The 22,917-nt window shown below is 37.2% G+C and overlaps 1 protein-coding gene across 3 annotated transcripts in view; it reads left to right on the top strand.

The window, feature by feature from the left end:
• Positions 1-22,917, top strand: part of ZFPM2 (zinc finger protein, FOG family member 2) — a 314,096-nt gene that overhangs the window by 206,184 nt on the left and 84,995 nt on the right. For all 3 annotated transcript variants that reach the window (XM_064507621.1, XM_026119623.2, XM_026119624.2), the window contains one exon: positions 803-914. In XM_064507621.1, the coding sequence (XP_064363691.1) occupies positions 803-914 (112 nt within the window). The remainder of the gene's footprint in view (positions 1-802; positions 915-22,917) is intronic.

The following is a 22,917-nucleotide window of genomic DNA, read 5'->3' as shown; positions in this document are numbered from 1 at the left end:
CACAGGTTTTTTTGCCATTTGATTAATAAAAGGAGTTAAGAGAAAATAAGTTTGAAGTTTCTACCTTGTCTCCTCAAATACCAAATTCTCTAAATATATCATCCAAAATATACGCAGGAGATGGTTTTGTTAAATGTGCATCTCCTTGCTTGTATGCTTCACAGAGCAATGGATGTCATGCTTTACTTCTCTACACTTGAATTTATTCATATAACTTCTTTTACAGTGTTTCCAGAGACAAAGAGTAGTGCATCATTAGCATTATTATTATTTCAACCATAGTAAAATCGCACATCAAAACTTAGCAAAAGGCAAAACTTACATTATCCATTCAGAACAATTTCCTATGATAATACAAATGTTACCCAGGACAGATCTTTGAAATGGATACTGATTCTTTAAATTCTTTCCTGTCTGTTTCAGGAAATAGTGAGATCCTGTTGATAATGAAGTACAATGTGGCTAAAGTTCACTTCTAAACATTTGGCTCTTTGCTGTGAAAGTCATCTGCATTCCCTTTATAATTCAGAGCCACCAGAGATCTGCTTAATCTTGGAGATCTGATCCAATATCATTCGGAAAAATCCTTGATAATAGTTCTACCATTCAAATCAATGAAAGAACTAAAGCTTACTGCTTGTGTCTTCTTAAAAAAAAAAAAACCCTGAAGCAGGGGAATAAGACCTTGGCTTATGGGTTTGGAGATTTTGTTGTTTGCAAATAAAATGATGATGATTATTATTATTCAAGTTCTTAATCAAGGCAAGCAAATGGCATCTGTTTGTTATCATCCTTCCTACAGAAGACAAAGGCTTCAGTCCCTATGGTACTGACTGCTGGCCCCAAGTGGTTGCTGGATGTGACTTGGCAAGGAGTAGAAGACAACAAAAACAACTGCATTGTGTACAGCAAAGGTAAACACAAGCTGATTTTTCTCTTACTTTTGCAAGGTATTAGCATCAAAATATACCTATTGCATAATAGTTAGAGACATGGACTAGTTCTTTTCTCTTTTCTTTTTCTTTTCTTTTCTTTTTTCTGTTCTTTTCTTTTTTCTTTTCTTCTTTTCTTTTCTTTTTTCTTCTCCACTCCTCTCCTCTCCTCTCTTTTTTCCTTTCCTTTCCTTTCCTTTCCTTTCCTTTCCTTTCCTTTCCTTTCCTTTCCTTTCCTTTCCTTTCCTTTCCTTTCCTTTCCTTTCCTTTCCTTTCCTTTCCTTTCCTTTCCTTTCCTTTCCTTTCCTTTCCTTTCCTATTTTTTCAAAAGCCAACACAGTGTGTGTAATGTACTAAATGTTTCACAAACACAGAGGGACATGAGCTGACATAAGACATACCATCCACTTCTCTCTGAGACTTAGTGCCTCATGGGAAACCTCACATCTGTAATTATACACTTTAAATAAGTGAATTCTTTCTGACATTTTATATGACATAGCAGATTGCATTTTTGCATGTTATATTGCATTGCCGATTACTAATTGAAATCTTAGTTTATAAGAAGGATTGGACTACTATGATAAAAATGCATGTCAGCATGATAACAGAAGATAAGTGCGACTAGATTTCAGGGTTGTTACCTTTGACATTGCAGTATCCAGGGTCATTCCAGTTTCTGTGTGGCAGCAGGATGTGATGATGCTTCACTGTAATGTAGTGATTTACTGAAATGCATATTGTTTCTGTTTTACATGTCAGACTTGCTCAAGTGAATATAAGGTTTTATGAGATATCCTCCCCCCAACTTCCCCCAAACAATCCACATCTAAGCTACTGCATCCAACAGCTATTTTGGCTCAGATGCGAAGGCATTGAGTTCAGTCCATAGTACCCTGGACTATGCACATTGCTGTTTAGTCAGTCATTGTGAAAGCTCTGTTCATGTGGTTATAGTATCATTACGGCATGTTATAAAAGCTACTTGAATACACGGAATAAGAATAACCAATTTAGTGTAGCTGTTTTTGGCATTCCCACTGAAGATCAGGTTGCAAAACTATGACTTTCCTTCCCAGTATTTCAATCGCCAAACTCAGCACTTTGTGAATACTTCAGAACACATGCACTGTTCTTGTTTAATTTGTTTTAGGTTTTATTTCTAACCAAACAGACCTACTGAGATCAAAGATTTGTTTGCTGAGGCAACCTAGTGACCATTTCAGCATACAAGCATCCAAGCAAATAAGCACCCATATCAATATATTAACATACAAAACACTAATCATAACATCAAAGACTCCTAAAAACTTACTAGAAACAATTACAACTTGTTCCTATAATCATTGCAATTTATACACTTGTAAGAGGATTGCTTTTAAACTGCCATAAGCCTTTGAAAGTTGAAACGCTGAAAACAGGGAATTTGCATGTTAAAAATGAGTTGCACACCAGGGTCTTATAAATTCTTTCTATTATAATTACAGAATGCCAACACATTCATTTTGCAACCTGAAACACCTGCAGTACTAGAGAACTGGGTTCATATCTAAAAAGGGCTGAGCTGCCCTTCCTTTGCAGCTTTCTGATTGCTGCCCAAGTGAAAGAAGTTGCAAAGTGTTCTGAGTATAATATAGTGATGCTTTTTTCATGGATCCAGAACTGCAATTTGCTATTCATAGTATTGAATGCAGTTCATAGGCAAACTTTTCTGCAACTTTCTTTTTAATGTAATGAGAAATCACTTTCACGCCAAAACACAGCTTCTGAAAATTCCCATAGGATGATGTCTTATCAAGTATTATATTCTTGCTGTAATTATAATAATACTTAGCGCATATATACCACTAAGACTTTTCATCTTCAAAGTACTTTACAAACACTGACTAATTCATTATACAGTTTCAGTGCTACCTGTGTGATTGAATCTATTGAAATATGAACTTTTTTTTCAAATACTAAAAACTTTCTTCAGTTTTGTACAACCTAACTGGAATAAAATGGTATTCTTTTCATTCAAATATGCTGCATTTTGTTGTACTAATGATGCTTGTTATTTTAGTACTTGGTAACAAGGTATTGTGTGATGATTGTATAGTGTTCAACATAATTTCTGATACCTATACTACTACAACACAATATGTAGATGCATATTTTAATGGAAGTGAACCATAATTGATAAATACATGTTAAATACCTGCAGTTTCACTAAAAGAATGTGGGAAATAAGTTGCAGATGTGCTTTATCTTCACTACATTCTGTTCATCTCTTTGCACTTTGAGTTGGTTGTTCTGTTGTTCATGAAGTACCTACACTTGCCTTGAACCCTGTTGGGATTTTTGTACTAGAAAGATTAATTGGTTTGGATCACAAAACAATGTCAAATAGAAGATGGTAAAATAAATAAATACAATAATGTTTCTTCCTTCAATTTGTATCTCATCATTCCAGGTTACATTGCCTTGATTTGTGTTAGCTTTCTGTCTCCTATAGTGCCATTACCTCTAATGAAATGGTGTCAGCTGGCATGAAGTTGTAATTCAATGTTATTTTGCAGTTGCATGTGTATAATTTTGTTAGTTTGTTTAGCAATACATTGTTATTTCTGAAGGCAATTAGCTGAACAAAATGTGTGGAATTGTACATGTACATGATTCAGTCACCTGGGAGCTGTTTTTCTCACTATATCCAAGATAAGATGAGTAGACTAAATTGGCAGATTTCTAAGAGGAAAATAAGTTGGAGAATTGGCTAGCATTAAATGTTACTGGTCAATCAGTTCCTGACTTGGAAGTGCGTGCCATATTTCTTTTTAGCTTATTATGGTGATACCTTTGAGAACAGAATTTTCCTCAGACCTTTCGCGAGAGCATAGGAATGTCATCCTGACTTCCAGTTCCTTAGAAGCTGCAGGCACTGTAGTCACCCCCTTATTGCACATGGAAGAACCACAGGGAGGTTTTCAAAACTGAAAGAGGAGATCAGTATGTAGTTCCTACTGAAAGTGAATCTGAGACAGCCAGCTAACTCCCTATTTGCCTTTAAAACTCTCCATAATATTTTCACTATGTAAGTAAATATGAAAAGTGTGTGTATATATATGATGCACATATATAGGATTGCATTGCTATGTCTACACAGTGGAATCTCAATTCAGCTTTATATAAATTTGTAGATTAAGAAACTTTGGTTATTTCAATTCATGCATCAGAGTACATTTAGGGTGAATAGCTATGAAATAATTATTCAACATTCAAAATTAATTTTATTTAGTCTAGAATAACTTATTTCTATCTGTAGTCTTTAAACCTACATTTCAGCAGCACTAAGACAAATTAGAAAAGGGAAAAACAGCTCATTAGTAGCCCTTTTTACAAGCTCTGATACAAGCTGGTTACATTCATGATGTGTCATTATCCCCCTTTTTTTTTTTTTAAAGGAAACTTTTACAACTATAATTACACAAAAAAGCATGCTTTTTGTTTTAATATTTGTATCAAACTTCTCTCATGTCTTGAAAATAGATTGTTCAGTAATTTAAGAGATCTCCTAGATGTAGTACCTGAAATTTTAAGACAGATTTTAGGAACTGTACTTTATACAGATTTATAAATATGTTCCTTCAAAAGACAGAGAGTTTCAGTAATTCAAGATACAGATGCATTTGAAGGAAGTATTCAGGCATGAACTGTATGTTCATCGCAACTTGACGTACTTGAAAAACATTCATGCCTGACATAGAATTGTGCACCAGATTTGGTAAAGCTGTAAAACCAGAGTTAGGAGTCCAACGGCAACCTAGGAAGGGGCTGGGGTATTAACTGTAAATCTTCCACTGGGAATGTAAGGGATTTAAAAAAATGAAATAAGACTGAACAGAACAGAAGCAGAGTAAAAAAATGCAGTTGCCACAGACTGAAAAACATGCTCATATAACACGCATTTTCATAGATACTATTTAAACCATTTATGTGAAATGTATGGATACCGTATGTTTAGTGGCATTGTTAAAACAGGGTGCCTGTACAAATATTTAGCTGTGGGAATTATAAAAATCATAAGGCGATTAAGTTAGCTAGTTGTGAAATTCCAATATTGCTTTTTAAATGACTTCAGGATATAGGAGGTGCTAAGGTTATTATCTGTTATCAGGAATACAGCGGAATTGTACGACTGGATAATAACTAAACAACTGACACAATGTAAAATTACATTATCAGTGTGTTAAAACAAAATTGCGCCCTAAAGGAGTCTACATGCCAGCTCAGAGCTGCAGTGTAATTATGCTTAACTCTGATAATTAAAATACAACGGAGATCAACAGAATCATTTTCATTAAGAAAATTATTAATGATGGTGGTATAACAGTAATTGATTGCAGAGCACCACAGGATAACTCTGTGCAGGAAAACCAACATGTTTAATATATGTCTGGGACTATTTGGTTGTGTTGCCTAATGCTAAGCGTGCTTAAAGTTCAGGTGGGAGCTGCAGCGAACATTTTGTGCCGGAAACCGAAAATGGCTGCTTTTAAACCGGCGGTGGGAGGGCAGGGAGGTGCCGGCGGACGCGGGCGGGCACTGCGATGGGCCCCCGCCAGCCCCGCACACCTCCGCGGCGCTTCCTGTTAGGCGGCGGGCGGTTTTGCATGCGTCTTAGTGATTTACTGCGGTGATTTCCTTCTCGGTCTGGCCTCCCTGAGCAGTTTATGCCCTTCGTTATTACTGAGAGGATGCAGCCGGCGGGAAAAGAAATGCTCTCACCCTGGTGCTGTTGCAAGTGCACCGATGAAATGTTCGTAAGTGATTCTGCGGGTGATACCGTTAATTGCCCCCCTGGTATTGAAACGTGATGCCGAATGCCGCAAAAAGCCTCTATTCCTCCGTAAGAGAAATCACAGTCAGTGCCCTCTGAGAGACTATAACCAAATCCTAGCTAGAAAGGATGTTGCCTAAGGGTAAGAACCAAGAATTCTCATTTTCTTTTTGTGAGCACAAAAACAGGGGGAAATATTCTGGGGAGTGATTCTCCACCTAGCTAAGCAATGGGTGCTTGTTGTTCAAGCAGATGTTACTTTTGAAAGCTGCCCAAAAAAGTCTATTCTCCAATCACAATGGAGAACAAGCCTGCTAGGGTGGGTTTGCAGGATGAGATTAGTTAAAATGACAGCTGCCCACACTGAAACTGTGTCATGTAGCTAATTTATAAATAGAAACTATGAAAGAGGCAGCATACATGAGAGGGCAAAGCAGAAAGCAGGGCACCAGGTGTTGTAAGCACAGGTCTACGCTCAGCTCGGTTAGCACTCGCCGTGGATGCGCTGGCCAATCGTTGGTGTATTTTAAGTCGATAAATAACTAATTGTTTTCTTACTTCACTAGTACTCAGGGTGAGTTAATTAGCTAATGCGTATGTCATGCTTTGAAGATACAAATGCTGCAAAAGGGTGTTGTGCCATTACTACTAAGAGTTGAAAGTAATTTTAATTAATATTGCATATTTAAAGTAAACATCTAGTCTGTTTTTTACCTTTATAGAAAAAGGTCATTGCTTTAACAGAAGGATTTTAATTTTTTTCCTTTAATGACAGAGAACTGCTTTTCTCAATTGTTCTATGAGATCCTTGATACTGTTTTTTCCCCTGTGAGTGAGTTTCAGCTTGTAAATACCTTTTTTTTCCTTTCAATTTCGAGCAATGTAATGGTATCTTGCTCCAAAGACATATAACATCAGGGACCCTAATGAGGCACGGGTCAAACATTAGAAGGGGTTTAAACACTGCTGCATTAGGATATGAGTATATTTTGTTTTGGGTCAGATAATAAATTGTTTGATAGGCCAAAGTTTAACTTAGGGCATATATTTCAGACTGCAAGGGGCTTTCTTCCACATATTATGAAAGCAAATTCTGTGAATTTGGTTCATCTGTTGCACATGGGCAGCAAGAGCACTGCAGGAGCTGCAGCAGGCATGTGAGTCCCTGTGGATGCCTCCATGAGCTGAACAAGGTGCTGAAGCCTTCAGTGGTGCTACAGATTTTTGTTGTCCTTTATTTATATGTCAGTGGACTGTGTGGATAATGTGAGCTTTTATCAAAATGCATCTGAGGCTATGCAAATATCAAAGGTCCATGGAAAAGCTTCTTTTACACTTATTTCTCCATGACAGTGAAGACTATAAATTATTTCTCAAGAGAAGTAATGCTTTCATAAAATAATATTGCAACAGCACCTAAATCCTCCTCAGTAGTCGCCACCTTGAGTGGGACCCTCTATAATCCACCGTCAGGAACAAGTACGGAAATGTGCCCTCACAGTCACTGGAAGAGTGTCTCATACATACAGACATACATAAAAGCACGATCAGCAGGAAAGTAGATGGCACCATTCCTGTTTGGTTTTGTAGGGACCTTGAGTGGGCAGGATGCCTAATGAAACTATTGCAAACAAACTAATGCAAATCAGTTTTGCTACTTTCTTCCCTGGCTGCACAAGAAGACAAGATTTTTCCCCCATGACTATTGATATTTATTGCGTGTTGATAGCAGCCACAGTGTTCTGGATTTAATTAAGACAGGAGAGAAGGAATGATCCCAGCCTCAAAAAACTCACCAAGCAAAACGGAAAGACTATACTGTTTCCTCCTTTTTGTTTTATACCTGTGCAAGTAGATCCAATGGGGGATTATCTGCTTTAGGGAGTTTAGAGGCCAGGGCCTTTTAGATGATCTTAATTATCTACCAGAATAAGGTTATTTTGTGCATCTCTACTGAATTTCTGTAGTATTTATGTAATAGCATAAACGTAATTATTACATGCCCTCTACAGTCTAAGCCTGTAGATAATAAAAGGAAGATCACAAGAAATGTGGCTGCATTTCTCTTTTCAACATGAAAATGCTTCAGTTCATTGTTAGTGTATTTCATTCAAATAGCAGACAAGTGATGTTTTTAGGTTGTTTTCATTAAGGTAGTATATGTACCTTTTTTTTTCTTTGCTCTTCTTGTCTTTTATTTTGTCATTTATTTCATGCTTTGAAATTTGAATTCTTTTTAATTTGCGGAGGAAGAAATAGGCAGAATACTGACGTGATTTCCACAGAATGATACATTTTGGGACTGAAGCTGTAAAAAGCTGTAAACTAACATGTTAAGTTGAACACTCACTTATTAAACATACTAGGGATGGAAAATAAGTCCAGTCTGTATTTCTTACTGGGGCCTAGTGAAAAGAAATACAGCTTCAACATTCAGACCCATTTGCAAAAAATGCAAGTATCAAGCAGAGATTTTTGTTTTGGTAGTGTATTTGCCCCCCATTTTTCTAAGTTGATCGCAGTAGAATTGATCATTTTGAGATCATTTTTAAAAAATGTCATCATTATTTTCAGGATATGACATAGACACTAAAGGTGTTTCATTTTTTTTAATTAACTTTATTTTTATTTTTTCAATCTGTTTTGCTAAATAAATACTGAGGCCTGCAGTAAAATACAAGCCTCATGGCCCCTGTGGCTCATGGTAGTGTTGCCTCTCTCATCTTCCCTGCAAAACAGAGGGAAAGAAAAAAAGCCCCCAAATTTGCTGAGCCACACATTTCAAGTTGTCGACAACCCCATCCATGAGAAAACAGAAGAAAATATATATGCACTCTGTCCTGTCAAAAGGCTTTCGCCTTATCTTGAGAGACTGTCAGGGCAGGAACATCATGGAATGGACAGGAGTCTATTAAATTAATAAGCTGCTGGATGGTGTCTGGAGAGTTATGATGCTCCATAAATCCAGTCTGATCATGGTGGACAAGGTTTAAATCTGCAGACTTCTAATACACATCCAGTTCCTGTATTGGATTTGAAGTTTTGTGCTGGAGACACAGAGATAGTCCTGCAGCTTGTGAATTAAGATTTATCATTTTTTCATACTGGTTTTTTTTTTTTTCCCCCGCTTCTTGACAAAAATGAAAACACCTTAGGGATCCTGGCAAATGTTACTGCTTGAAATGAAAGAGCTGTTGTCAAGGTGAAACCATGACCTAGAAGCCTAAAATCAAACCTTGGTCATTCTTTTCGCCAGCTCCATCAGTGCTGAGTGTAAAAGGTCTATATGGAAGGAAACATGGCTGGATATATCTGCAGACTGTTTTATAGGAATTCCTGCCAAATATTCCTACTGCATATTTATGACACAAGAGAAACTAGTGATGGCAGGTGTGCCATGTGAAAATGAAAGGGAAAAAAATCTAGAGATATGTTCTTCAGCCATTATAGGTGGTTCTCTGTATCACCAACAGCATGATCTAAGGCTGTATCTGATGTCTAAATATATTAAGCCTGGCAGTAATAATTAAGGGAAGACTCTCCCATGATGTTCAAGGTGCTTAGTTTCCAGGAAAATGTGTGTGAAGTGTAATAGTAACGTCGATGTTGACTGTGTAGTGCTAAATAACTGCCTGGAACAGAATCTTGAAATCATTTTGAGAGTATTTTGTCTCTAGCTCCTTACAAAGAAGTCAGTTACGATCACACAAAGGACAAAATTGAGGCCTCTCGTTGTCCACACCTAATCGACATGCGGGCTTGTGATTTATTATTGGGTCACCAAGCTCATAGTCTTGGTCCCCTGGAGACTCAGGCAGGTGATTGGTGTGTTCGCTCACACAGCCAGTGGCACAGCTGGCACTGCTAACTTCTCAAATGCTCTAACAACGTATTGGATCTTATTTAATTTATTTACCGATAATACTGAGAATCTGTGTTACTTTTAAAAGCAATCTGGGCTTATTTTTGTTCTCATTGTTAAATTAGGAGCTTAAAGAGATTTCTTGACATTAAAAAGGTATAAAAACATTGTGCATGTTGAAAGAAATGAATAGCTCCTTTTGCAAAAATGAGGAAATTCTAATATGTGTTCTAGGCTCAGAAAAGTAGATTCAGAGCTGAAAGCAATTGAAACAGCACTTCCTGGTGCATAGGCTTGCTTAAAAAGAAATTGTGATCAACATGTAACCCTCGCTCACGCTCTTACATGCATCTCCATCCATTGTCTTCTGGAAATTACCTAACGACTGCTGCCAGAGATCATGTGTGACTGCATCCTGACCTCTCCATTGATCCTTGGGATCTGTCTGTATCCTCACTTATCCAAAGATCAGTTTCCCCTTTTCCCATTATATCCCGGCCTTGCTCCCTGCTATGGACAGAGGCCCTGAGGAGCCGAACTTCACAGGAGGCTGTGAAACTGAGGCCAGCGGCACCTCTCCAATTCATTTTTCCTAACCCAGTGGAAACTTTCCGCAGTTATTTGAGTCAGGCCATGAAGGGTGTATAGTAAAATGGGGAGAAGGGAGAGTGGAGGCTAGGGAAAGAAGGACGAGGAGAAAAACACAGGAGTCCCTTGCACAGAGACTGGATGTTCCCCCTGCTCTGCACCTGCATAGGCAACACCACTTAGTCTGAATAATTACATCTTCACAGGTTAATAAGCTTTGAGGGAAAATATTATGAACTTGGAAAAGAGTTCAGAAGACAGAGTAATTCCTAGCTAACATTATAAAGCACTTGAGAAAAGTGCTAGTATTAGCTTCATATATTACAGAACACTGGTTTTCTAATAAACTGATGAATGTATAAGATGGCATAGGGAAAAATACCATCTTAGGGTGTGTAAACCAATATAGAAAGAATATTGAAAACTTATATTGGAAACACTAGAAGAGATGTGTGTTCAGGCTTAATTAGACAGCTTTAATAGCTGCTGTAACTTCTTGCTTAAAAAATAGAAATATGTAGTCAGCTAATACATGCCGTGTCCTGTGACATTATTATGGAGTATTCTTGGTTGTAATAGTGGTGATATAGAAACACACACAAGTTGAAAGTTTGCTTTTACAATTGAATATATAAAAATAATGTGATAGCAAAATGTCATTGAACAGTAAGGGCAGTGCACAAATTACTGAAGATCAGAACAAATGAAAGACAGTCTTGAGAAAACCAAGAATCGGTTGGTTAGCAGGAATTGACTGATATGCCCTAACCTTCAGCTCTGAAACTGTGATGAAGTATTATGTTTGATACAGTTAGCTAAAGCAAATGTTCAGAAATGTTGGAACATCTGAGGCGTGGGGGAGTGAACTGGGTCTTTGGCCAAGCAATAAGTTTGCCAATATAAGATGGGCAATTGAGCTTAAAATATGAGATGAAAAGGAACTTCTTTGCAGTAGGAAATAAGAGGGGTGGCATCAAGTGATCACTGTGCATCATTTATTAATAAACTGTTCTTTTAAATGTGAACAGGCTTGTTTTTATGGTGGCTGCACGTGCATTTTAATGCATTTAAATTATGAGAGGCTTAAATGCATTTTCAAGTTACAATTAAATGAAAATTTAAAATAAGACTGACAGATTGCTACGGCTAAGCCAGTTTTATGATTAAGGTTCAATTAAATTATATTTATCATTGCAGCAAATGAAGTATAAAATCACAAACAATGATATTTTTCAGTGGCTTGCTTTGGTGGAAAGTGTAGCCTGAAGTATGACTTCAAGACTTTTATCTTCCATTCCCTCCTAAAATAGAAATTAATTAGGGCTAAACAAGAGTTGGCTATATGTTCAGAACCCCATCCTGAGACTCTTTCGTGGACCAGTGGTCCAGGAGCAATTTACAAAGAAAGCTGCTTTGAGATGCAAAATATTATGTATTTTGTTTGGTTTTAACTAGATAAGTTAGGGGGAAAAGTTGAAATTTTAATAATGATTTAAAAAATGAACAGTTTTTGTTGCTTTCATGGAAGCCACTTTCAGCTGTTCGCACTGTCTAAGAAAATAGCTGATTGTTTTGGTTATATAACATGTGAGTCTCCACATCATTCTGTTAAACTCCTTAAATACAGTCATGCTTCTTGTTTTGTACTTTCTATTTAAATCTCTAAATGTCATAAGCTTTGGAGTGAGTCAAGGAAAGAATACTTTTTTGTACACGCATGCTATTCCTCAATTTCATCTACTGCATCATTCCACGTGAAACAGGACAATTTTCCAACTTGCCATGATATGATGATCTGTCTCCTGTATATATGGTACTGCTCTGTCTGTAGGATTCACAGTACAATTCCTAAGTTATTTTCCCTTCATTTTAGTGTACAGAAATGTGCATTAAAAAAACAACATTTTTGCATTCTGTTTCTTTGGTTTGAACTTAATTACATAATCTAGGACAAAACGTAACAAATGGATTAACTTTTGGAAATTGAGTGACTTGACTTTTTTTGGCGTATCTCAAAACAGATCCACAGCCTCAAAAAACCATTCAAAACACCATTCCTCTGCTTTATAAAAGTGTTCCTAAGTGATGTTAAGCAGAAAAATTAATTTCAAATCAATTACACATAAAAAGAAAAATCGGTAATATATTCAGTGAGAACATTCCAAAAAAGTGATGAGCTGATGTATGACCTTCTTCTCTTTAACAACATATGTACATGTTCAGCAAAGCTAAGCATGATCCTAGAGTTAGCACTTGGATTTTTACTGTGTTGCTAATTATTGCAAAGTCTAAATATCTGAATAGTTGAATACTGCAAGGTATAATTATTTGGAGAGATTTCAGGTCCTGAGTCAGGGAAGTCTCCAAAAGCACACATTTAGAAGTGCTTTCTCTAACAAGAGCATTTTAATCGGGAATTTTTTAGGCTGTTAAACTGATATGTGTGAAATCTAAGCATTGGTCCTTAAGGTGAAGATATTGAAGAAACTTCTTAATTTCTGGGCTGCCATTTTGGTGTGTCAATTTTGTATGTCTGCATCATATTGTCTTTGAGACTAGCATTTTAGAAGAATCAATAGGAGATGATTAGCTGGGGTTTCATTTGAGCACATTAGCCTGACAGACAACCATTAATATCAAGTCACATTCCTTTTTCCTCAGAGTTTGTTTTCCTTCTTTCTTTCTTTCTGCAGGAAAGTTGGGTCAATTTGCTTTTGCAATTGGTGGATTCCAGCTACCATTATTAATAATGTTGGCTACTGGGGAAAAGAAACATCCTATAGCTTTTACCTGTAAATCTGAACCTAATTCTCTGCTTTGGAAATGATCCTATCAGATTTCAGCTTTATTCCATGAATCATACATCTGATTTATCAAACTGTGTCACATTTATGTAGTAACGACTTGTCAGATATCGGTAAGAGGTTGGCTGTGATTCATACTGCAATGAATTAATTAGTTGTAGCCCCCCAAATTAGCCAGTAGACATGTAATTCAGTGTTATACCCAGCTGAGCACAATGAAAAATGTGTGCTGTCCCTGAGATAGATTATTTATTTATATATGCCATCTCTGAGAAAAATGCATTATTTGTTAAGCTAAAGAGTTTTGTAGAATAAGGCTGTAAATGGAGGACACAGAAATAAGGAAAAGCTCTACTCCAAGGAGCTTAGCACAAGAACCCTATTTTTCACCCCATAATTTTCCTTATTCGTTTTCTTCATTTGGTGAAACCTCCTGCTTTACACCAATTCAGGTGCACAGAAAGAACGTCCAAAACCAGATGAACCAAGTCTGTCTGAGTAGTCCTTTCTAGCATGTATGACACAGCATGATAATTATAGGTAGCGAAAGATACTGGGCTCTGCCCTTGATAGTTGGAAGAAAATTGCCACAAGACAGGATAAGTCATCAGCAGAGACTTACAAGTTCCCTGTCATCCCTTCATCACAGATCCTAAATATTTTGTAATCAGTTGGGCTCTTTGGCAAATTGAAACAGCAGCAATGCAGGACTTAGAGTTCAGGAGATAAAAAGGAACTGTCGGAAGTAATTGAGTCCCAACATTATGATAATGTGGGGCTGCTTAATTACATTTACTTTTGTTCTCTTTTGAAAATAGGATACATCCTTCTCTCTTTTTCAGAGTCTCTATAGTAGTCTAAGTGTGATAACGTAGCAGTTGACTACGTATAGCTGTACTCATAAATAAGCTTTGCAGAGCAATGATGTGCATATTGTATCTTCAAAATCTTTGTATATGTTCTACTCAGAATATTTCATATAAAATAAAGTAGTTGTACAGAAGAAAGAGGAGCTCATGTTTGAGCATCCCAAATGGTGAATGCCTGAATCATGGCATTCATGCTTGAAATGTAGGAGGATTTTTCTTGAGTGGAAATGTTTTTATAATACTTTATAATATGTGCAGTAACACCATACATCCTTTTAAGGCAGGAGGTAAGAAGCAAACATTTCAAGCATTATTGTTTAGGAAAGGTTTGCATACTCAGCATGTCTCTTTATATCTGTTCCTGTAAAGAGTCAAAGACAATAAAGAATTATTTGGAAGTATACTGATGAACTGTTGAAATGCAACCACTCAGTCAGCCAGGCTTTTGATAACTGCTGTATATACTTGGAGTTGGAGGTGCTGTCATGTAGCATGACTATATCTCATTTGGTTTCTGTAAGAAAAGTGAGATTTTTTTCTCTGTTTATTTTGGTGCCCTCTTTTTTCATTTTTCCTTGTGCATGATTCTTCCTTTAGGAGATTTAGTATTAAACTCTTACTTTCTTATCCCATAGAAAACTTGCTCTGAATGGCTTTGAATTTGAGTGCTTTCCATTCATTAGTTGGAGAGGCATTGTAAGCTCAGATAGATAGAAAAAAATGCAAGGTAAACTTGTCATCATTGTATCATAGAGGAAAGAAACTAATACTTGAAATGTTAGAAACAAGTGCTGGGGATTTCATTTGCATCATGTAATTCTGTATTTGGATCCTAATTCATACTTCCTCCAAAATCACTGACAATCAGATTTGGGAAGAGGCTATATTCTTGACTTGACACCTTTTTTCAGAATTGTACCCTTTCCTAATTCATATATTGGTCCAAACCTCAGGCATTATGTAAATCTGCTGATCAGGGGAGATTATGAATACCTGTTTTTTCTTGGAGAAAGGAAAATGCAGAAAGGCAACGGAATGGAGTGAACATTATAAATTGTCAAATTGTCCATAGCTCCCTCTGATACTCCTCAGGTTCCAGTGTGCTGGCAGTATAGTTTCAATAGATGCACTAAGGAAACTGCCAAGACCAGCTTTGACAGTTTTTTTTTTTTTTTCTCCTCTTTCTCTTTTAATCCCTGTGGGGATCTGTGATTTTTCATAGCTGGACTAAAGTTGTGTCAACGGGAGACTTGCACCATAAAGACTGAAATGTTAAAGAAAGCTACAAGGAACAGCTTTGAGGCAAGGTTTCAAGCTTTGTCATCACGCTTGAAGAATTTTCTGTTTAATGTACTGTAATGCAGTATTCAATGGGGACAAGTTTAATTGAGTTTTACACAACCCAGTTGGGAGTAGCGCTGCAAGGTAGGTGATGTCTAGGTTTTTAATCTTCCACTCCAGAGAGGCTTGTTGACGAAGTGGTTCTTTCTCTTTGTAAGAAAAAAGGGAAGCATGAGAAATGATACATCCGTGGATAAAACCAATTGGCAACCCCCAAAGGAATGAGGGCGATAAGGCGAATCCAGCACTTGTAAGAAATAAAAGAATCCAACTGTTCATTTAAATGAGAAACAACACATGTGATTGAGGAGGCAGGGAGGCTGGTCGCGGGAACGGGGAGGAAGAGACTAACAAACCGAACAGCTGACGCTCGAGTTTGGTGTCCCGGACAAACAAGCTAGCGTTTCTTAGGTGGATTACAGGAGAGAGAGCTAATAAGGTGTATTTTTTAAAGAGAAAGGGAGAGTCAAGCATCTCTTGTATCAGCAAAGGTGGATAAAGTGGCAGGAGGCAGAAAGCTGCTGTTAGGCAAGCCCTACTTAAAGAATCACTGTTCCTTCCCTGAGGCCTAACAGGCTTTCTATCAAACAGCGTAAAAATAGCACTGGACCCTGTCAAAGAGAAAATAATACCTTCTGTGTAAGCCTTAGTGTATTAAACTGTAGTCCTGTTCAAGTTACTTCTACTAGAACTTAAGCAGCCGAAAGGATAAAAATGCTTCGGACAATATACTGGCAACTCACCTCCCTGTTTTGGCTCTGCATCACTGCTGAAACAAAAAAATTTTAGCTATTCCTAAAAGCACTGTCTGTTTTTTATTTAAAATTCTGCTCTTGCCAGTAGTGTATGGCTCTGTATCGCAGCATATTTTAATTGTCACCTGTAAAGAGATACTGATGTTGTTCCACTTGTTTTATCTGATGATATTTGCAAGCTTTGACCTGGTGTGTGAGAGCCTTGTTTGTTTGTTTGTTTGCTTTGCCCGGACCGGGGTGTTTGTTCAGAGCGATTTTCCTCCTCGCCCTGGAGTCAGTCACCGGAGGAAACGGTCTGTTGTGTTTGGGGATATTTTCCAGGTTTTCTCTGCCATCTTAACATGCAATCTCTAATCGTGCTTCATCAGAACCGAGAGGAATAACGCACTGTCCGTCTCGCAAAACGCTGGCGGGAGCAGGGCGGCCTGCATTTCAACCAGCCGCAGCGCTGGCGTGCGACGTGCTCGTGGGCCGGTTTCCTGACGCGCTGGGAGCCTGTTGGAAAGGTTGCGGTGTGAGAAGCGCTGCCAGCCAGGAGGCCGTTGCAGACTCCCCTGTAGCAGCCTCGCTGACCTGCTAGGCTGCCTCAGACAACTGCGAGTGGATAAACAAGCTCTAGCAGCAAGTTTAGCCTAATGCTTCTCTAAAAACTCACCAGCACCCCTGTCTTTGCCCGGATGCAGTGGCTCTAACACCCACTCGCGGGGAGGGAAAGCAGCCTTGGCTGCTCGTCCCTGCTGACGGGTTGAGAGTGGAGGGCGGATTTCATAACACGGTGGCAAGCCTCGGCAACCAGCTATTGTGTGGGAGGGTTGGATTTCGCCCTCGGAACACATACGGTGAGACAAATGGGAGGCTGCAGCAGAATATGCGGAGTTTACACTGTGCTCCTTTCCGAGGTGCCGTGAGGATTCCTGTTAAATTTATAAATACGGTACACACGCGAAGTATAGAGCTGAGCAAATAATTCACAATGAATAATTTATCTGACAAATTTAGCCTTTTTTCTGCTCATGAAATATCCATGAACAGATCTGTGATTTGTAACTGCAACCTTTACAGTGCATTAGCATAGTTTTTTTTTTTTTTAATTTAATTTCCTTGTGTAGTTTGGTGTAAAAAAGTAATTCCCTGTTATTAATCATATTAGCATTTTAAATAGTCCAAAAGTAGGCTTTGAAGTTCAGCCATCAACTAAGTGAACGGACTGAAGGAGATATAGGTGTTTTTACCTTGCTGCTGCAGTTGTTTGTCCGGAAACATTTTTCAGTAGGCTAACTTTACAGGGACACATCACATCATTAATTTTTATTTTGGCAGCCTCTCCATTCTGCATCGAAAAATACAGAAATGTCTGTTCTTTAATGAAAGTAAATATTGTGAACAATAATATCCTCTGAAGTGCAGCTCTCAGATGTAAAGCTGAGGGGGGAGGGCTTGGGAGGGAGGGGGCTGCACCCACAACTTTTGTTAAAGGAATGCATATTTTCAAGGGTTTTGTGGTCTATCTCTTTTCAACCCAAAGACAGTCTAACACGTAGGATATATCCCCCCTGTAGCCTGACCGTGGCATCCCTTTGTCTATATGCATGGGCTGAAAGCATGGGGAGAAATGAGAGGCTTATTTCATAATGGCTTAGTAAAATGCGAAGCCACTGTTTTCAGAATGAATTGCTTGTGGTTAAATAAACATAAACTAAAAGCCTAGCGTTTTCTGAGGTAAACAGTTTGAAAGTGTAACATTAGCAGATACGCTTACTGCAGATTCTTAGAGGATATAGTTTTTTCAGTATCTGCTCGTTTGTCTGTTCTCATATTGCATCTACAATCAAGCAAAATCATCACTATTTACTGTGGACTAAACCCATTATAAGTTTCTACTTTCAGTTAAGTTGTAAATTGAAGCTTTTGCAGCCCTGTTAAAAATATAGATAGACATTTTTATTATTGACAGTCTCTCCATTTGTTGAATTTCTCCCATGTTTCCAAAATTCCCAGAATATTTTTAATGTTTCCCAAATTTTATCTTTAGGCATGTAAAGGTGTAACCTCAAAGGAATGGTTGAGAAATAGGAAGGAATAGAATAAAACTGTCAGCTATTGGGAAACTTTAAGTGGGACTACTGCAACCAAAATAATGTGTTCTTCCTTAAACGTATTTAAGGTTAATATATGCTTTGTGAGGCTCTCACAGATTCGATATATAGCTTTGCTCAGAACAGCTGTAATGATAGCATCTATCAGGTCAACGGATCCACTCATTGTCTGTATTCGGAATTAAATCTGTAGGCTTTGCTGGAAAAAAGATGTTTACTGTATTTCATTTTTGATGGGACTGCAGAATTCAATACAGCTAAGAAAGAATTAACTGGATTTTACTCATATACAGCCTCATCAGAATTATTTAATAAATTCCAAGCAGTTCTCTATCAGTACAAACCCACCAAGGGCATTGAATGCCTTCAACAGCTCTCGTTAAAAAAGATCTAAATTGGATTTCAGAAACACTATAGTTGGTGATGGGTGAAACAGAAAGAACCCAGCTTGACTTTCAGAGCTGGGATGAGTTTACAGAACTCACTGTTACATATTATAAATGGATCCACTGGATGTAGATATAATCAAGAAGTTACGAGAAGCCCAACCTCTGTTTATAATAGCCCATGACCAAACATAATAAAAATAAAATATTCAATAATTCCCTTTTTCAGGTATTACATTATTTATTACAAAAAATATGTAAGACTTTCAAACGAAATTCCACTTCAGTCAGTGAACATTGAATGAAGAAAGAAGAAAAAACTTTGGCTTCTCTTTATTCTGAAGACATAAGACAGTTTTTGTTTGATTGTAAGAAAAATAGGCATAAGATATTCTGCTTGTCTTCTTTACAAAGCTGTTCCAAGCAAAAAGCACTGAATGTTCTTAGGGAAATATTTATACCTTCCCTAAAAATATTGAAGGTAGATTAGAATACAAGGGAAGAAGCTACTGTAGTAACTCCTCTGGAATATTCCTGGCTGCCAAGGTCCAGAGCACATCTGTTCTCATATCCATCCTAATTCGTTCAAAAACGAATGCTTAGCCTCAATGGACATCCCTGAGGAGATGTGGCCAAAGCTTGGTAAAAGTAAATCTAAATCGACTTTAGTGGAACTGGGATTTAGCTCGAACAGCAGAGTATATCTTGTCTTCCATCATAATTCTGACCTTGATCCTGTTCAGGATCCCATTTGTAAAAAGTTGTAATTTTGCCATTTCAGTGCTGGAGTGGAAGAAGATCAGGGAACAAGGGATTTTCTGAGTACTGTCATACTGGACATCTTTGTTCCTTTCACAGAAATGGAAATGCCCTTATAGTTGCATGTTTGTCTTCTTTAGAAAAAAAGAAATACTTTGCAAGAAGCCTTATTTAAAAAAAAAAATTTTTTCTATAGATACCTTATGTATTTTCTTTTGGCCTTTGGTAGATTGAAGTTGAATATTTTGGTGAAGTGGGTACCTGCCACTGTACAAGAAGCATCTCTAACCTTCATACAGACATATAGACAAAAATTTGACATGGGTCTCAATCCTAATCTTTTTAAAGTAATAACAAGATTTCACAATATTTTCACTTTTCATTCCCTTGCATGTAAATGGTTTGTATCCAGAGATGACGATCACATCCATACCTGCACAAGTCAGGGTAGTGTGGTGCTTTCTCTTGGACATGCTCACTAGAGAAGGTGCCATTTTGGATATCACCTTTAGCAATGGTGATGGAAAGGAAGGGACTGCTTCTGCTTCTATAGGTACTGCTTCGGAAGGGAGACTTGGGTTTTGTGGCTTACCTGAGATTAAGTAAGGAGTCAGAGAAATAGAAAATGGGAGCAGTTGTGAGCTTGACTAAGTGAGGGGTAATAGACCTGTCAGTAGCAGATTGGAGGGACAGTTTTGGGTAGCAAAGGTGAGCAGTTGCACTTGGCCAAGTTCAGCGAACATTAGGGGCATGACTGCAAAGAAGAGGTGCAGAGTAGGCTGCAGGGAGACCTGAGCGGGGAAGTCACAGATGGTACTTGGGAGGAAAATAAGTATCCTCCTGAAACCTTCTGCTAGTGGGATGATCGTCTGATTTAGTAATGGGAGTTATTTCAAGTTATTTCAAGCCTATGCTTTAATGGCAAATCGCTGAATTTAAATTGATAACTCTTGAGAGCAGTGCAAATGAGAACTAAATACCTATGCAGCTGCAAGAATTTTGTTTGATTGGTTTTTTTCCTTTCTCAAAAATGACAATAAAATAATATATTAAGATAACATAATTGGGTAGGAATCAGCAGGGCTTAAATGCAATCAAGTCTATAAAGGAGGAGTGCAGAAGCTGTTATAAACACATGAAAACATCACCCAGAAGCACAGACTGCAAAGATGAAAAATGCGCAGGGAAAGAATAAGAAAGTGAGAATTTATCTTTCTTTCAGAGATGATAATGTCAGCACACCTATTATTAACAACATAATATGTAATCATGAATGTTTCCTATATATATATATGATATATATTTACTCTGTTACATATAATTAATTTCTGATATTCTCTTGATGTAATTTGAAACAATTTCTAAGAACAAACTCTCGGAAGTCACATGTGTAAATATTAACTCTGAAGTCTAATAGTGATCTCACCTATCCAAGTTACTCTTTATTTCACTCCTGATCAAGTGAAGATCAAAAGATAAAGGTGGTAATATACTATGAAAAGAAAAAAACTTTACATGGAATTTTACTGTGGCATTAGAGAGTATAGAGCTTTATAATTGCTTTCTGGAAAAGAACTGTCTTCTTTTTTTCCCCATCTCAGTTCTGAATTTAGTGTTGAAATTGCAAAATCCTTTTGTTTTCATTTTTTATTCTTATTTGTCTTTATTCTTCTTAAATGTGCTGCTTTAAACTTTCTCACTAGATTTTTTTTAAATGGGAAAAATTTGGATTTGTTTTGTTAAAACTTACTGGATTAAACCTGTTTTTTTCCAAATTAAGAGAGCTCCATCTTGATTTAACATTAATTTTAACACTGGAATTTAGGAAAAAGAGTTCAAATGTGAGATCATCTAGTGTGGTTCAGACCCCTAAATGATGGCTTAACATTTTGAGAAGAAATTAAATTTATTCTGTCATCTTTGAATTCTTTTTTAAGAAGGTTTTGTTTTTGTGAATGATAAGTTTTCCATTGAAATGGAGAGCTGTACATTCTTGGGGTACAGCCCAATTCTGTTAATGTGTTGCAATTGCTAAAGAATTGCAAGGAATGAATGATTCCCAGGAAATGAACAATGGAAAATATGGGTGCGTTAATCAGTCCATTTTGTCTCTCTTTTGCCAAGGAAAAAAAAGTGTAAAAAGCAAGTACACATCGTACTCTTCCTGATATTAAAATCTATGGGAATTTGATGAGATAAAAGAAATGTTAAATGAACATTCTTCCTCTAAACAGACATGTCTAGAAAGGCAATTTTAGTAGTACAGCAGTGTAGCATTTTGTTTTTTCTGCAATAAAGCCATCAGATCAATAAAAAATTATGTAGCAGATTATTATTACACTGTGCTCACCATAGCTCTAATCGTAAATAATACAGCAGTTATCCTGGTTATATTAATTATAATTAGAATGCAGATAATGCAGACGGTCTTTTATTACTAGAGCCAAATCAATTTTCCAGTGTTATTCAATGCAAGGTCACACAAAGTTGTTGAAGCTCTTAGACTTCTTATGAAATGACCTGCATATGTAAGAGAGGGTTTGGCTCAGCTGTGCAAGACACATTGACTGGGAAGTGCATTGAAATAATTACAGCCATGAACTCTTGCCTATAATGGCAGAATTTCATTTTATAAAGTAAGCATAGCTGTAATCCAGGCTCCTTTATGGTGGGAAGCCTCATAAATCTTTCAGAGAAGACCAAGTCTTTCTCTTGTTTGTAAAGCAGAAATCAAAATGAATTAGTTTTGGTTGTTATTCTTTCCATCTGTACTGTTGTGCTAAATGTGCTGAATGTATTCTTGTGTATTAATAAGAAAAAATTTAAAAAGAAGAAAATATTTAACTGAGGCATTTTGCTTCATCATTTCAGCAGAGACTGTTTTAAAGTTCACTGGTTTAGGCTCTGAGGCTCTCCTGGATCACTTAAAGCTTTTATCATCTTTTAGGATTGCACTGGCTTAATGTATTTGTCTTCTATCTCTCGTGGCTTCAGTTTAACTCAGACTCACAGAGGAACTGATATGTTTAAAATGTGCCTGTCTGTCCTGTAACTGATGAGTAGATTAGTTGGACACTGCCAGATATTCATCTCTGAAATGCACTGGATTCATATGTGTAAATGACACACAGCAGAGAGCAAATGATCGTTGAAAACTGTATTTTAGTTTTGTGCTTTTCTGCTTTATTTAACTATGTATACAGATGGGCATTAGATATTCTGTATCCCATATTCTTGCATTTTAGAATTCACTTTTCCCCTTTTTGTTCTATCTTTCATGTACTGACTGTTTCCACAGAAACAAAGCAAACAACAGTAAACACAGCAGAGGCTGCAAGTAGGCTCCAGTTAGTGAGAGGCACAACACTAGGAGCAATTTAAAGAGTAAAGGTTTTGTTGTTGTTTGTTTGCTTGCTTACTCTTTTGTTTTGTTTTGTTTTGTTACTCAGCAGAACAGAAGCTGTAGAAAAAAAGGAATAGCCCTCCACAAAAAAATCCATGCATTTATTTGGAGATAGCAGTGATACTTAAATGTTTAATATTCCCCTACAAACCATGCTCTCAGGTGTGTTTGCAAATCTCCTTTTAAATCAGCAAGAGCCTGGTGTGTGTACCTGAGCATAGATGTGCAGGAAATCTCTTATATTCCCATGTGTGTGTTCAGTCTAACGTCTGGCCTCTAAGTCATACCTTAAGTCAGCAGTGTGGT

Source organism: Dromaius novaehollandiae, chromosome 2 (assembly GCF_036370855.1).
Source record: "Dromaius novaehollandiae isolate bDroNov1 chromosome 2, bDroNov1.hap1, whole genome shotgun sequence".
NCBI lineage: Eukaryota > Metazoa > Chordata > Aves > Casuariiformes > Dromaiidae > Dromaius > Dromaius novaehollandiae.
The sequence above is the reverse complement of the archived record's forward strand: the minus strand, read 5'-3'. Positions and strand labels throughout refer to the sequence as shown.